Source organism: Oncorhynchus mykiss, chromosome 10, assembly GCF_057628025.1.
Source record: "Oncorhynchus mykiss isolate SJ-2025 chromosome 10, ASM5762802v1, whole genome shotgun sequence".
Classification (NCBI taxonomy): domain Eukaryota; kingdom Metazoa; phylum Chordata; class Actinopteri; order Salmoniformes; family Salmonidae; genus Oncorhynchus; species Oncorhynchus mykiss.
Window position 1 is genome coordinate 57,654,886 of NC_143031.1, and position 16,380 is coordinate 57,671,265.

Consider the following 16,380-nt stretch of genomic DNA (forward strand, 5'->3'; position numbering starts at 1 on the left):
CCTGCTCCACTTACTCACTGCTAGCCTCCACTGGGAGTCTGGGCTGCATCATGTTAGCTCCTTGCTCTGCAAAGAAGTTAACTCACTTAAAAAATGCGACACGGTCTTGAGGACATGTTTAAACTGTTAATTACTGTTCGCAAAACAATGTCCATACAGGCTAGAACACTTTACAATGGAAGAAAGAAGCCTATATGGTCAAGCTTTGTAGGCTAACTTTGCTACCAAAAACTTTATTCATTCCCTTATTTGGTTTCTCTCTCACGTCTCTCCCAAGGATTATCTATTGCCTCAGGGAACTGACTGCCTCGTGAATGATGTCATTACTGGTTAAAGAGACAGCAAACATTTTCATAAAATAAATTACTTCTATGCAAATGTTGTTGATAGAAGTACAATAAAATATGTCCCAAATGGAAGGGATTAAAAAAAAAATGAAATCACCCAAAACAAGCTCAATGCATCCACACACTCCTACTGAATGTGCATTCACCTGGATATGCTACATCTTGGTTTACATACAGTGGTTGATCCCCTAAAGGTTTTGTGATAATGCTGCCGGACTTAGAGGTCATTTGTGGTTTAGTACGGTACCCTGCCTCTCCACTTCATTGCTCCAGACCAGTGCAAGGGGGAGTTAGAGCACTGATTATGTTTTTGGGTCCTACTGTCTCTAACTGACAATGAATGGGTGACATAAACCTGAATAGAAACTGATAATTGTGCACGACTTCAGTATTACTTACAAAAACTGTTGTTACACTAAGGTTTTTATTATTTTATAATATTAGGATAATTTTTCTCTTACTGTAGTACTGTAGCCCACTCCCAACCGGTCACATTGTACAGTGCCTGAGTGGCACAACTGTCTAAGACACTGGATAGCAATGCAAGCTGTGTTGCTACAGATGCTGTGCTGACCTCAACTGGGAGACCCATGAGAAGACTATGTTTTTGGTTTCTCTCCCTCTGAAAACAGAAATAAATCATTCTAAATAGCAAACAGTCGTTATTTACAAATTAGTAAAAATGTCTCACCCCATGTGAAAGAAAGACCTTTTTCCCTCTCATTTTACAATATTGGAAAACAAAATAATCTCCAAAATATTATTTTTCAAACAAAGCAATTATTATTATTATTAATTTAGAATTATGTAAAAACCACTTGGATATTCTCAAAGGTGCACGTAACGATGGTGACAGGTGTGCGCCATAACGAGCAGACACTACTACTACTACTAGCAGCATACCTTTACCAACACCACTCTGTATTTTGAAACTTTGTGGATGGGGGCTCCGAGTGGATGGGATCTCCCGCAGTGCAAAATGCGTTGCTACAGATGCAGGTTCGATACCCGTGCCAGCCGCCACTGGGAGAACCATGAGGCGGCTTTGGTTTTAATTTAGAATCCTCCAATCCTGCATGCAGGGGCGGCAATTGGTTAGACAGTTGGGCCAATAACCGAAATGTTGCTGCATCAAATCCCTGAGCTGACAAGTTAAAAATCTGTTGTACTTCCCCTGAACAAGGCAGTTAACCCACTCTTCCCTGGTATACTGTATTTGTAAATAAGAATTTGTTATTAACTGACTTGCCTAGTTAAATAAATCAAATTAAAAATATGTAATTATTTGGCGGAGAGTCACGTCATATTTTTAGATATACTGCAGGCCATAGGCGACATGAGTCTCACTAGTGTTGAGTAAAGTGCTGTTAAAAGTGGTGTTGGTCTTATTTATTTAAAGAGCATATTGAAGTTAGAAGCAATAGGATTTGAAGCAATAGCTTACAACTATTTTAGCACCGTTTCGCGCTGCTCTGAGACAGGCATGGGGACTGGTCTTGATAAATCAATGCAATTTTTATACCCAATCTCCATTTGGGTATAGGCTAGACAACAATTATGGTGTAGAAATGTTATGCTCTTAGTGTAACCTTTATTTAACTAGGCAAGTCAGTAAAGAACAAATTCTTATTTACATGGACAGCCTACTCCTTCCTCCCCATCGGGGAATTGAACCCCAGTATCACGCTTGCCCGCACGACACGGAGATTCTTTAGCTAAATAGCCCAGTACTGTAACCTACTCCCGACCGTCAGGTTGTGTAGCGCTATATTTTCCGTTCCATCCGAACGGAAACCCGGAGAGTTTTTGTTTTTCTTGGAACAGAAACACCATAATATTCATCAAATGAATTAAGCAACATGTCTTAAAATCAGTCCCATATACTATGTTCTTACAAAATAAGTTTTAATATCTCTAGTACAGCCTATCAGGCTATCAAATTATTCTCAAAGATAGCCACTGGTGGTCAGGCTCTGGTGGTCAAACTAGCACTAACTAGCTTTAACGGTTACAATGGCCGACACTTAAATAACGAGAATTCTGCGGCACCACGCAAACTGTGCTTCAGTACGCTGCAACTTTTTTAAAGGGCTGCAACTTTTTTAAAGGACGAACCACTGTTAATTAACCCTTATTTTACCAGGTCATGTCTTGAGATGTTGTCATTTACAGCATCTATCTGGAGAATAGTTACAGAGGGGGGGGTGAAGGAGCCAATTGGACGATGGGGGTGATTAGGTGGCCGTGATGGTATGAGAGCCTGATTGGGAATTTAGCCAGGACACTGGGGTTAACACCCCTACTCTTACAATAAGTGCCATGGGATCTTTAGTGTCCACAGAGAGTCAGGACAACCGTTTAACTTCCAATCTGAAAGGCAACACTTTACGAAAAGCAATGACTCCAATCACTGCCCGGGGGCACTGGGGATATATTTTTTTTAGACCAGAGGAAAGAGTGCTTCCTACTGGGTCTGCCAACACCAATTCCAGCAGCATCTGGTCTCCCATCCAGAGACCAACCAGGCAAGCCAGCAATGATTGCCATTATGTACTGTAGTTAGATTGATATAAAAAAAAGTCAAATTGATTGTATGATTGTATAATTGATTCATGAATGCCTACATGGCTGTCTCAGAAAAATGCTGCTGTAAAAAAATGCACATGTAATGATATTGAACTCAAAATGTATCTGTCTGGATCAAGTGCCATTCATTTGTATCTACTTTTCATTTTTTCTAATTTAGTTTTTATTTTTCACATTATTTTTAAGGGGGTAGATCAGATTTATTATTGCGGATAGATTGTTGCTTCCATCAATGTAATTGTCTGCATAATTTCCAATCCACTGTTCCAATGTTTTTTGGGTAAATATATATATATATATATATATATACACACACACATACATACACATACCCACATTATATATATAAATACATTCATCCATATACACATATGTATTTACATACTTACACATATATACAAACACACACACTTTCTTTTAGAATATACCTTCCTTTATTATTCCCCGCAAACCCTTACACACCTCCCCCAATTGGAGTAAACTAATAAACAATAACACGTAGGCTTCTACTTCCAGCTTATGCATACTATATGCATTTTACTGACACAATCTATTTTACAATAGTTAGATTTAGTTTTGTTTTTAGTCCTGGCCTTCTACTAGTTCTGATGTCCATCCAGTTTGATTTCTATTTGCAACTGTGCTATTTCACAAAATGTCTTAACCTATATACATTTTACAGACTCTGTATGTTTTACATTGGTTATCCTTTTGTTTGTAGTACCACCCTTCAGCTCCATTCAACCCCTCCCATCAATCTTTAACACCATCCATTTTGGATTTCTATTCATCACATATTTTTCAACTGTTCTGTGTTGCTTCACAAAGTACTGAACCTTTCTATTCTCATAGTTTCTACAGATTGTAAATTAAAGATAAACATTTTGCTAAAATAATTATTATATTATTGACTATGACTTTTCAAATCCCCCAGTATTGCTGTCTGCAGTGTTAGCTCTAGGTAAATGTTGCAATTCTTCAGCCATTCCTGGACCAGTAACCAAGGGAGACAGGTGCAGGGACACGTACTAGTTTTTTTTATTAAGCCCAAATTAAGGCGTGCCGTGTAAAGGCACAGGGGACGAAGACCAAACAAACACGTAACAAATCACAGGGTAGAAACCCAAAACAAAAGAGCGAGGAAAGAGCGAGGAGTATTTCGAATGAATAACACACGCGCACAATGATTAACACATGGGAAGAGACCCGTAATCATCGGCGCAATCCACAAAGGCACGAAAGCCAAAACACACAGCACAGGTACTCACACGCACCAATGGACATTGTAACAACAATCGACAGCACCATGGTGAACAGAGGGCACATATATACAAATACAATCAGTGGGAATAGGGGCCTGTGACACTATGTTACACCTAGGGATACTATACATAACTTCAACCCATTGTATAAGAGATTCTCCAAAATGGAAATAATCCAGGCATTTATATATAAACTCCAGTCGTACTTGATCAAAAGCCTTTTCAAAGTCAGCGATGAAAACCAGGCCTGGTTTCCCAGATATTTCATAGTGTTCTATTGTTTCAAGTTGTTTTAAGTACTTGTCTTATATCATCTCCAATGTATTGTCCATGTAAAGACCTGTCTGATTAGGATGAATAATATCCAGCAAACCTTTTTAATTCTATGCGCCAAGCATTTAGCTTTAATTTGCCATCGAGCCCTGGAGTTTTCCTGGACTTAAAGACTTTAATTCCATCAAGAAGTGCCTCATCTGTAATTTGGCCTTCACATGAGTCTTTCTGTACAGATGTTCATTTTACATTATTAATAGGGAAAAAATCGGTACATATTAACTTCGGTTAGCGGAGATGGAGGAGACTGCAGCGAAAACATATGCTTAAAGTACTTCCTCTTTCAAAAAATTGTTTGGTGAATCATGAGTGACTCCATCATTTGTAACAAGTTCTATTTTTTTGTGTAGCATTTCTATGTTGAAGAATGAAAAATAATTTGGTGCATTTTTCCCCATTATTCCACCCAGTACACTTTATTTTTTATAATATATTACACTGGATCTTTCTTGAATAAGTTCCTCTATTTGTTTTTGTTTTTCCTCTAACTTCCTCTCAGCCTCTATGGTACAGTTTTTATTGTTTTCTATCTGTACTCTTAGTCCTTCAATTTCCTTTGTTAACATGGACTCTTTTGATCCCAGTGTATTTTGTTTTATAGATGAGTACTGCATTGCATGGCCTCTAAAGGCACATTTAAAAGTGTCCCATACAATAAGGGGATCTGCTGTACTTATGTTATGTTGGAATAAGTCTATTCTAAAGGATTCTGTCCAAGTTAAAAACAAGTTATCATCCAGCATGCTTTGATTACATTTCTAATATCCTCGCCCACGTGGAAATTCTGCAAGAGTTATATACACTACCATTCAAAAGTTTGGGGTCACATAGAAATGTCCTTGTTTTTCAAAGAAAAGTATGTTTTTTGTCCATTAAAATAACATCAAGTTGGTCAGAAATACTGTATAGACATGTTAATGTTAGAGGTAATTTGTGGTTTAGTACGGTACCCTGTGTCACCACTTCATTGACAAGTTTCTTGGCAAATTCTCGAATGGAATAGCCTTCATTTCTCAGAACAAGAATAGACTGACGAGTTTCAGAAGAAAGTTCTTTGTTTCTAGCCATTTTGAGCCTGTAATTGAATCCACAAATGCTGATGCTCCAGATATTCAACTAGTCTAAAGAAGTCCAGTTTTATTGCTTCTTTAATCAAGACAACAGTTTTCAGCTGTGCTAACATAATTGCAAAAGGGTTTTCTAATGATCAATTAGTCTTTTAAAATTATAAACTTGGATTAGCTAACACAATGTGCCATTGGAGATGGCACATGTAGATATTCCATAACAAATCTGCCGTTTCCAGCTAAAATAGTCATTTACAACATTAACAATGTCTACACTGTATTTCTGATCAATTTGATGTCACAGGCTTTTCTTTCAAAAACAAGGACATTTCTAAGTGACCCCAAACCTTTGAAAGGTAGTGTACATGCCAATTATGTGATGATCCGAACGCATTCTGTCCCCTATCAACACTTTTTAAACTTTTGGTGCCAGAGAGAATGACATAAGAAAGTAATCAAGACGACTAGCTTGATTAAGCCTCCGCCATGTATATCTCACTAGGTCAGGGTATTTACGCCTCCATATACCCACTAATTCCAATGCACCCATGACATTCATGATTTCCTTAAGTGCCTGAGTGTGATAGTTTGTAGTGCGATTTCCTTTACGGTCCATAGAGGTATTTAAAAGCGTACTGTAATATCCCACCATAATAATAGAGCCTTGTGTTGCTTGTAGGGTTGATACATTCTTATATAATACAGTGCCTTGCGAAAGTATTCGGCCCCCTTGAACTTTGCGACCTTTAGCCACATTTCAGGCTTCAAACATAAAGATATAAAACTGTATTTTTTTGTGAAGAATCAACAACAAGTGGGACACAATCATGAAGTGGAACGACATTTATTGGATATTTCAAACTTTTTTAACAAATCAAAAACTGAAAAATTGGGCGTGTAAAATTATTCAGCCCCTTTACTTTCAGTGCAGCAAACTCTCTCCAGAAGTTCAGTGAGGATCTCTGAATGATCCAATGTTGACCTAAATGACTAATGAGGATAAATACAATCCACCTGTGTGTAATCAAGTCTCTGTATAAATGCACCTGCATGTGATAGTCTTAGAGGTCCGTTAAAAGCGCAGAGAGCATCTTGAAGAACAAGGAACACACCAGGCAGGTCCGAGATACTGTTGTGAAGAAGTTTAAAGCCGGATTTGGATACAAAAAGATTTCCCAAGCTTTAAACATCCCAAGGAGCACTGTGCAAGCGATAATATTGAAATGGAAGGAGTATCAGACCACTGCAAATCTACCAAGACCTGGCCGTCCCTCTAAACTTTCAGCTCATACAAGGAGAAGACTGATCAGAGATGCAGCCAAGAGGCCCATGATCACTCTGGATGAACTGCAGAGATCTACAGCTGAGGTGGGAGACTCTGTCCATAGGACAACAATCAGTCGTATATTGCACAAATCTGGCCTTTATGGAAGAGTGGCAAGAAGAAAGCCATTTCTTAAAGATATCCATAAAAAGTGTCGGTTAAAGTTTGCCACAAGCCACCTGGGAGACACACCAAACATGTGGAAGAAGGTGCTCTGGTCAGATGAAACCAAAATTGAACTTTTTGGCAACAATGCAAAACGTTATGTTTGGCGTAAAAGCAACACAGCTGAACACACCATCCCCACTGTCAAACATGGTGGTGGCAGCATCATGGTTTGGGCCTGCTTTTCTTCAGCAGGGACAGGGAAGATGGTTAAAATTGATGGGAAGATGGATGGAGCCAAATACAGGACCATTCTGGAAGAAAACCTGATGGAGTCTGCAAAAGACCTGAGACTGGGACGGAGATTTGTTTTCCAACAAGACAATGATCCAAAACATAAAGCAAAATCTACAATGGAATGGTTCAAAAATAAACATATCCAGGTGTTAGAATGGCCAAGTCAAAGTCCAGACCTGAATCCAATCGAGAATCTGTGGAAAGAACTGAAAACTGCTGTTCACAAATGCTCTCCATCCAACCTCACTGAGCTCGAGCTGTTTTGCAAGGAGGAATGGGAAAAAATTTCAGTCTCTCGATGTGTAAAACTGATAGAGACATACCCCAAGCGACTTACAGCTGTAATCGCAGCAAAAGGTGGCGCTACAAAGTATTAACTTAAGGGGGCTGAATAATTTTGCACGCCCAATTTTTCAGTTTTTGATTTGTTAAAAAAGTTTGAAATATCCAATAAATGTCGTTCCACTTCATGATTGTGTCCCACTTGTTGTTGATTCTTCACAAAAAAATACAGTTTTATATCTTTATGTTTGAAGCCTGAAATGTGGCAAAAGGTCGCAAAGTTCAAGGGGGCCGAATACTTTCGCAAGGCACTGTATATAGTCATAGAAGCATGGATCATCAGTATTTGGACCGTATAGGTTAATAAGCCATGTCTGTTTATGGTCCAATAACATATTTCAAATAATCCATCTACCTTGAGGATCTGTTTGGACAATTTGCACATTTGGATCAAAATTAGTGTTAATTAATATCATCACCCCTGTTGAATTTCTTTGCCCATGGGAGAAATATATTTCGCCCCCAAATCCCTTTTCCACCAAACTTAATCTAAAACTGTTGAATTAGTTTCCTGTGATATTAAATCCCTTCTCTTTTCGACAGGTAAATAATGATTGTCTTTTCTTATTATCTGCTAAGCCATTACAATTATAACTGCCAATACTTATTTCCCCAATTACCATAATGAGACAAGTTTCAATTCTATTTATCATAATATCTGTTTGTAAACTTACCATTAAAAAGGTACAGTACATGATGATTGAGTGTACCATGATATTTGCATTGCTACTAAGTATTCCTCCAATTGTTTTCCACTATTCCACCAGCGAAAACCTAAAAGGAGTTGGGTTGTCATCCCAATGACCGGCAGAGCCACCCCCCCCCGACCCCCAGGATCCCATGGCCCCATAGAAACTAGGACCCATCCTTTGAAAAGAGCACACAGAGCCACCCCCCGACCCCCAGGGTCCCATGGCCCCGTAGAAACCAGGACCCATCCTTGGAAAAGAGCACACAGAGCCACCCCCCCCCAACCCCCAGGATCCCATGGCCCCGTAGAAACCAAGACCCATCCTTTGAAAAGAGCACACAGAGCCACCCCCCGACCCCCATGGTCCCATAGAAACCAAGACCCATCCTTTGAAAAGAGCACACAGAGCCACCTCCCAACCCCCAGGGTCCCATGGCCCCGTAGAAACCAGGACCCATCCTTGGAAAAGAGCACACAGAGCCACCCCCCGACCCCCATGGCCCCATAGAAACCAAGACCCATCCTTTGAAAAGAGCACACAGAGCCACCTCCCGACCCCCAGGGTCCCATGGCCCCGTAGAAACCAGGACTCATCCTTTGAAAAGAGCACACAGAGCCACCCCCCCCCCCCCGACCCCCATGGCCCCGTAGAAACCAGGACTCATCCTTTGAAAAGAGCACACAGAGCCACCTACAGAACAGAAGCAAATCAACAGCCAGTTGAAAAAGCATTTCCATTGCCTTGTATTATATATAGCTATTAAAAATATATATATATATATATTTAAAACATCCTGTTTATCTAATTTCCATAATTAGCAATTCATATTTGTAGTAATGTACACAGTTTATGCAAAGGATTGTTACCTCTTACCAGTATTGCCATTACAAAAATTACATTTTGGCAAGCAATTATTATTTTCGCAAACAATTATTATGATTCATTCTATATTGTCCCTAACATCTTTAACTCCCTCGCAACAGTTGTGGGACACACGCACACGCACACGCACACGCACACACACACACACACACGCACACGCACACACACACAAAACCCCATTCCCCCACAAACAACCATACACTCAGATGCTCAATAGTTGCACCATCCCAGGGCCCAACTCAAGAAAGGTCTTGATTTACGAATGCATACACAGTTACAGCTGTATGAGCAAACTGAGTAAAAATGGGGGTTGAAAATCGGGAGATTTGATTAACCATTGTCACGTCCTAGTTGGAGATCAGATATATCCCCTTTCCTGAAACATGTCTTGTTTTTTTGTCGTGCTATCGCTTTGGTATTGCTTTGGTATCGAGTATTGTGATACTAAACCTGGTATTGGTATCGAAGTAAAACTTCTGGTATTGTGACAACACTACTAGCCAGTCACTTGAGCCAGGCCCTGGACCCTGGAAAGAGGGGGTGAAGGCATTCACTACTCATAGCCAACACTGGCATTCAATCCATTCTCACCAGAGCACTAACGCTAGCGTGCCTGCCGCGTGCCAAACTGCAAGTTAACCAACGCTGCTGCTTTTACGCCCGACCACACTCGCAAGCATGCTACCAGGCCCTGTGGCATTCAACACTGCAGGATAGCCAACATTGACACTTTATTCATTCGCTTGTGCCTGCCATGTTGACTTTGTAGCAAATCTGCATTGCTGTCCAAAAAGGCAAGGTTGCTACTTTTTAAACATTTAACTAGGCAAGTCAGTTAAGAACAAATTCTTACTTACAATGACGGCCTAGGAACAGTGGGTTAACTGCCTTGTTCAGGGGCAGAACGACAGATTTTTACCTTGTCAGCTCGGGGATTCAATCTAGCAACCTTTTGGTTATTGGCCCAACACTCTAACCACCAGGCTACCCTGCCGCCTACTAAGTCAGTTAATGGGGAGTATGTTACACGTTTAGGAGGCATGGCTACAATTGTGTGTTTTTACCCTCCACTACACCACTGGACATGGCTCCAACCAGCTCTCAAAATGCTAAACTCCTCCAGACTCCCACGCTTCTTACCACGACTCACCACGACTTGCATTACGACTCATCAGACAGAAAGCTCATTTAGCCGTTAGCTACTCGGCGTTGGCATTTAGCGAGTCTTCAGTTAGCGTCCCTTTGTTACATGAGGAGAGAAGCGGGCATATCTCCTCCACATTGGCACTGGTGTCAATTACACTCCAGGCATTTCACAGCAGATTATGTTCTTAATCATTCATTGTGAGTTAATCCAAATCACTGTCTGCTGGACACGATTTAGCTACTGCGCTAGGCTAAAGTAATTCAACTGAAAGAAAATGTCTGTACACAACGGACAAAAATAAAGGACAGCAAAGTGGGGATACAGCTAGACCGGCGTCAATGAGATGGCTGGGAAAAGGATAATGCAATTCCTGTATCCCTCTATATGACGACATATAATGTCAGCCGGTCTCTATACTGTAAAAACGTACACAACTGATTTGCATACAGTACACGCCTTAGAGGGACAATATACATCACTTGTTGTTCTCTCCACTCCCCTCCTCTCCCCTTGCCCAACACATGTGCGCACACGCACGGGTACAGACACACACAAACTATAAATAGCTATTGTATGGAATTACAATGGCCTGCTGTGATCACACCTATAGCCCTGAAGGCAAAAGCCATTATCCCTCTTCTCAGTTTATTCAAAGCCGTACACACACGTGCGCCCGTACACACGCGCGCACGTACGCACACACACACACACACACGCTTCTTGCTGATCTGACTCCAGGCCTGGGCTGCTCTGCATCGAAACAAGCTTTTGCTCTTTGCCAAAGTGACAAGGATCTACGCTGTGCTTCCAGACTTACCAATGCATGCATAATCATCCACCTTCTCATTGTCAATTATTTAGCCTTCCAGGGAGAGGTACGCTGGTTAGGAGAGCACTGAGTTAATGCGGTATATGTCAACGACGATGTGTTGCAAGGACCTTAGGGCCCATTATAGCTCTGTTCCAGCTGAAGAATCAATACAAGACAGTTGACCTCTAGATCAAACATTAACCCAGAGACAGAGAGAGAGAGAGACAGAGACAGAGACAGAGAGAGAGAGAGAGAGAGAGAGAGAGAGAGAGAGAGACAGAGAGAGAGAGAGGGGGAGATAGGGGAGACACGAATAGCGTGAGAGAGAGAGAGAGAGAGAGAGAGAGACAGAGAGAGAGACAGAGAGAGAGACACGGAAAGAGGCAGACAGAGACAGAAAGACAGAGAGAGACAGGGGAAAGACAGAGGACACTGAAGCACACTGAAGAAGTTAAGAAGACCGACTCACCATGTTCGACTCCATGTTAGTGGCACAGTACAAGAACCAGCCTGGGGAATCAGATAGTCATCTCTCCAGTGGGTTTCTAGGCTCTAAGTGTTCAGTGCTCTGCAGCGGTGCCGTCAGAAGAACCACTTGTGGACCCCAACAGCTACTGTATCAGACCTGCAGCTCGTCCTCGGGAAATGTTTTCCAAACCCCCCAAAAACTCTGGAAACATCCGGCAGAGAGCGAAGAGCGTCAGATACGTCGACATTCCCAAACATCCCTGTGACTGGCGGAAATCCCTTCCAACAAGCGGGATTAGGGGCGGAGTAGAGCAGGAGCAGAAAATCCACTTTGCTTTTGCCCTCGACCGGGGCACATTTCCCATGACTCTCTATAGAGCCAATCCATGTTTTCCCTCTCGGACACGTCCACTTCGTTCGCTATGGAGTTCACAATGAACTTCCCGCCAGTAATCTCTTCAGAGCAATGGTTGCGTCCCAAATTGCATGCCCCATATTCCCTTTAAAGTGCACTCCGTGTGACCAGAGCCCATAGGGTTTTGGTCAAAAATAGTGCACTACAGTGAATAGGGTGCCATTTGGGCCGCAACCCATAACTCAGACAGCAAAGTGGACTTGTAGTGTGGCTGTAGACGCCGCTGGAGACAGTCATATGAAGAAAAGAAAAGAAAAACATGAGATGTCTATGGTCTGGAGCCCAAATGACAAACAACTGTAGCAGTCAATAGCAGCCTATCGGGACAATGCTTTGTTGAAGCCATCTCTCCATCGAATTCGCTGCTCAATTATACTACCAAAGTACCCTCCATCTCTATACTCTAGAGGGTTTGGGTTCAGAGGTCCCTGTTGTATTTTAGAGATGTTGAGAAATTGATGGATTGGGTCCCCGGCCATAGAGGAGTTTGTGAAATGCAATTATGAAGAGCGAGCAGGCAGGAATCCAAGGGACGCCTAACCTCCTCACAAGGAGGCGACCACAAACAACATGACATTCATTATTGGTGGTCAATTACTTCCTCTTATGGCAGTAAAATAATTGTTTGCAAGCTGTTTTCGGGGGTGGGGCATGTCAGATTCAGAAAGAGGAGTCGTTGGGTCTATTGGTTTACCCATTCCGGGAAGAAAACGCTTCTTCCCTCAATCAATGTTCTTTAAGCCTTTTGGGAGGGGAGGGGTCACCCGGCTGATGCGTCCATCTAACCAACCAGATCCCAATGAATCCTAACCAATAAATTGTCTCCTAACCGCACATTTTCTCTTCTTCTGTGGACATAAAGGGATCCGAATGGCTCAAAGGAAGGATGTCCATAATGATGAAAGTCCATTGGCAAGTGGGGTCAAGGGTGACCCACACTGACCAATAAAGTGTCAAAGGTCACCGCAAGGTTGAACGACTCACTGGGAGGTGGAAGTGGGGGAGGGTTGAAGCCTGTAAGATGTGCATAGCAACAACCGACAACAACAATGTAACCTTCACACATCCTTTACACGCCATCATATCTCAACAGCAGTACAACAGGCGGGAGCTTTTCTTTCCTGTGACATTTTCTGATGCCAATAGCAATAGATGTCTATGATTTGGGCTACCTGTGGTGTGTCTGGGAATTAAAATAAGTTTTCAATGATTTTATAATCATTTAATTATTCAAATGATATAGACTGTGGCTACAGAAGGTGTAAAAGAGGATGTTTGGGAGATTAATGTTTGTATGTATGAATCTGGCCTAACCAGACTAGACTGCTTCTTCACAGTACATTCCCAATAGAGTGCGAATAGAAAAAGCAACTCTATTTCATGTGAAAACGGACACGTTAGCAGATCAAAGGGATTGTTGAAAGGAGAACATCCCTTCCCTCAACTCTATGGGCGAGGCGTTTAGACAAGGATGTAAATATTTGCTTTCTCCCTTGTCTCAAATAGATATTCAACTTAGATAAACATTCGCACCACTAGCCAGGTATCTAGAATTTTCATAGATTTATATTCTACTGAGCAAACTGGCCTTTAGAAGCTCACTGGCTGGCAGTGGTCCTCTGTCCACTGCATCCTGTGGCTGATTTGGCACACGCACACACACACACGCGCGTGCGTACACACACACACACACACACACACACACACACACACACACACACAGAGAGAGAGATCACAACAAGCTCTCACAGTCTCACTGCAGAATTAGATGTTCATCCACGTTCTCCAAACGTCAAACATCGAAGTTGCTCCAAAGGGTTATGAGGCACTCATTCCAAATGGTTACAGTAAGGGTTCAGGTTTGGGAAGAATATCTATAACAAAAAACAGTGTCTGAGACTGGGATTGAACACGCAACCTTTTGATCCAGAGTCATGGGATTACTTGATGGTAACCGAGCTCACTGTTGCCCCTAGTGGACGGTTTTGAATGCATTTCCTGAAGTCCTCTGGACATGGGATAGACGTCCAATTTCGATGTCAACCTTGAACAATCTCCCTGGAGATTATGCATTTATATGATGTCAAAAACCATGGACAAACAAAACACGGATACTACCGAGCACCTTTTCTCATACATTGTTTGAAAACTGTCATGTAGCCTTTAAACATGCTCTCAACACAACCGTCTTCAGATTCTGGTTTGTGTATATAGGGAATAGGGTGCCATTCGGGGCACAACTTCTGCGTAACAGCCAGTGTCCAGCAGACGATAGATCGATAGGGATTTCATACAAACACACACACTGACTCTCTCTCTCTCTCTCTCACACACACACACACACACACAGAAGGGGGCCACATGGTCCCACCACCAAAGGATCAGCATACGGATCAATGTCCATGCTGCCTCCTCTGTCTGCACAGCTAAGCTATATGGCCCAGAGAAAAGTTGCATGCCAAATGGAACACTATTCCCTATAGTGCACTATATAGGAATTAGGATGCAATTTGGGACTCGGATATGGTCTGGCCTAACTAGCATGTGATGGACAGAGACAAAACTGATAAGCCCTCCCCTCCCTCACATGCCGTGCTCCCCAAGGCATGTAGCATGAGGCCACCACAAACACATCTAGGGTGACACTTGGGACGCATCATTAGATTGTGTAGCTACATAGTAGGCTTTGAGTTTTTTTTAAATGTACCCGGCCAGGCGTGATAAATGATCAGGGATTGGCCGGCATGGTCTGCCTGTGCTTGGGGAGATAATGCCGGTCTTTCAACAGGCGCGGGAAGCAGCCACACTGAGTTTGACAGGTTCTGTCTGTTGTTGTTCCCTCTTCTCTCGATCAATGGCTGTTATCAGAGGCACAAGGATAGGGAAACACGAGAGCGAGAGGCAGGTGCAAAGCGAAGTGTAAAGGGGTACGTCACAAGCTGTGTTGGTTGACCTTTTAAACTTTTTGGGGCAGTACTCTATTTTACAGTGAAGGTATTACCAGGTATTTGGAAAACAAACGCTATTAACACAAATGATATTGCCATTTGCCATATAAAACGTCCAACTCAAAAGGTCAGTCTACGGTCTCACTGGACTATTGAAGCCCGAGTCCCACATTACCCATACACTAAGTATGAAGGATATGAATCAGAAGCGACACAGTAAAATGTAAATGACAAATGAATAACCTGTGAACCACTGATGCACACCCTTTGTGGCAGAAAGTACATATTTACACCACCACATTTTATAGTAAATTCCAAGTCAGTACCAGCGGAAACAAGTGTTGTTACCATTGTTATCTGTTTGGTGTAACCACAAGGCTTAGTCTTCCTTCAGCTTCCACCTTCCACTCTTAATTCTTAACTCAATTACAGGCCCAATTATCGACTCAAATAATTTGAGAAATTGGAAAAAAAACGTTCTATCATAATAGACAAGCTGTTGACTTTGTTAAGGAAACTTGTTAAAGTCCATAGCAATTACGGTTATTCCATCACGTCTAATTAGTCACGTTTCCAAATTAAACGAAAACAAATAGCACAACAAAAAAACACAGAAGAATAACTACGATTGTCAGCATGAGGAGGACGTTTGGTTGATGTGGTGAGCTCTTCTCTTACTGGAGGGAGTGAGATAAGACACCCACGGCAACTCAAGTCACCCATGGCAACAGCATTCTCCTTTCAGGCAGAGAAACTGACAAGCCATAAAACAACTGGTAATGCTGCAGAACAGTGTTTTACTATGGATCAAAATGGGGCGTAGGTTGAATTGGTGGGTAACATAGATAAGATGTTTTATTTTCATCATATGCTTATGAGTTATTTCTCATAAGAATGTATTTTGTTGTACTATAGTGGTGGCCATTGGCAGTTATCTGTTCTCTGTCAAGACTAAGTTGCATGGGCCACAGAGAGGGGAGAGGTCAAGGTGTCATCATGTGTAAACATATCTTTTGCTCCACTGTGTCTGTGTGCCAGTCACTCCCTACTTTTCCCATCGGGGAGAGGAGGATGACAGTGTCTGGAATCATTCTATGCTCCCCGTGAGCTTGTCCAGGATTGGTTGTATTTAGAATTGGTTGTATCTAAATGACAATTTGATATATGCCTGTTGATATGGCGGATTAGTTTATGGTTCTGGGTTTGAGTAAGGAGACAAAGCTGAACAATTTATTATGTCTATGCTGTCTGACTATGTGTGTTCTTTGCTATTAAAGGATCTCAGTTGCAATGTAGAGGGGGCTCTCAGAGAATTCATTGATAGACACTGAATTGATCTGAGAGTCACAGGGTT

General features: G+C 41.9%; 1 protein-coding gene across 2 annotated transcripts in view; it reads right to left on the bottom strand.

Annotated features, from left to right (window-relative positions):
• ctnna2 (catenin (cadherin-associated protein), alpha 2) overlaps positions 1-16,380 on the bottom strand; it is a 665,994-nt gene that overhangs the window by 553,806 nt on the left and 95,808 nt on the right. The window contains exon 1 of one of the 2 annotated variants that reach the window (XM_036933401.2): positions 11,665-11,934. The exons of the other annotated variant lie outside the window; for it this stretch is intronic. Within the exon in view, the coding sequence (XP_036789296.1) occupies positions 11,665-11,679 (15 nt within the window). The 5' untranslated portion in view covers positions 11,680-11,934. Of the gene's footprint in view, positions 1-11,664; positions 11,935-16,380 lie in introns of those variants that run through there. 2 annotated transcript variants of the gene reach the window in all.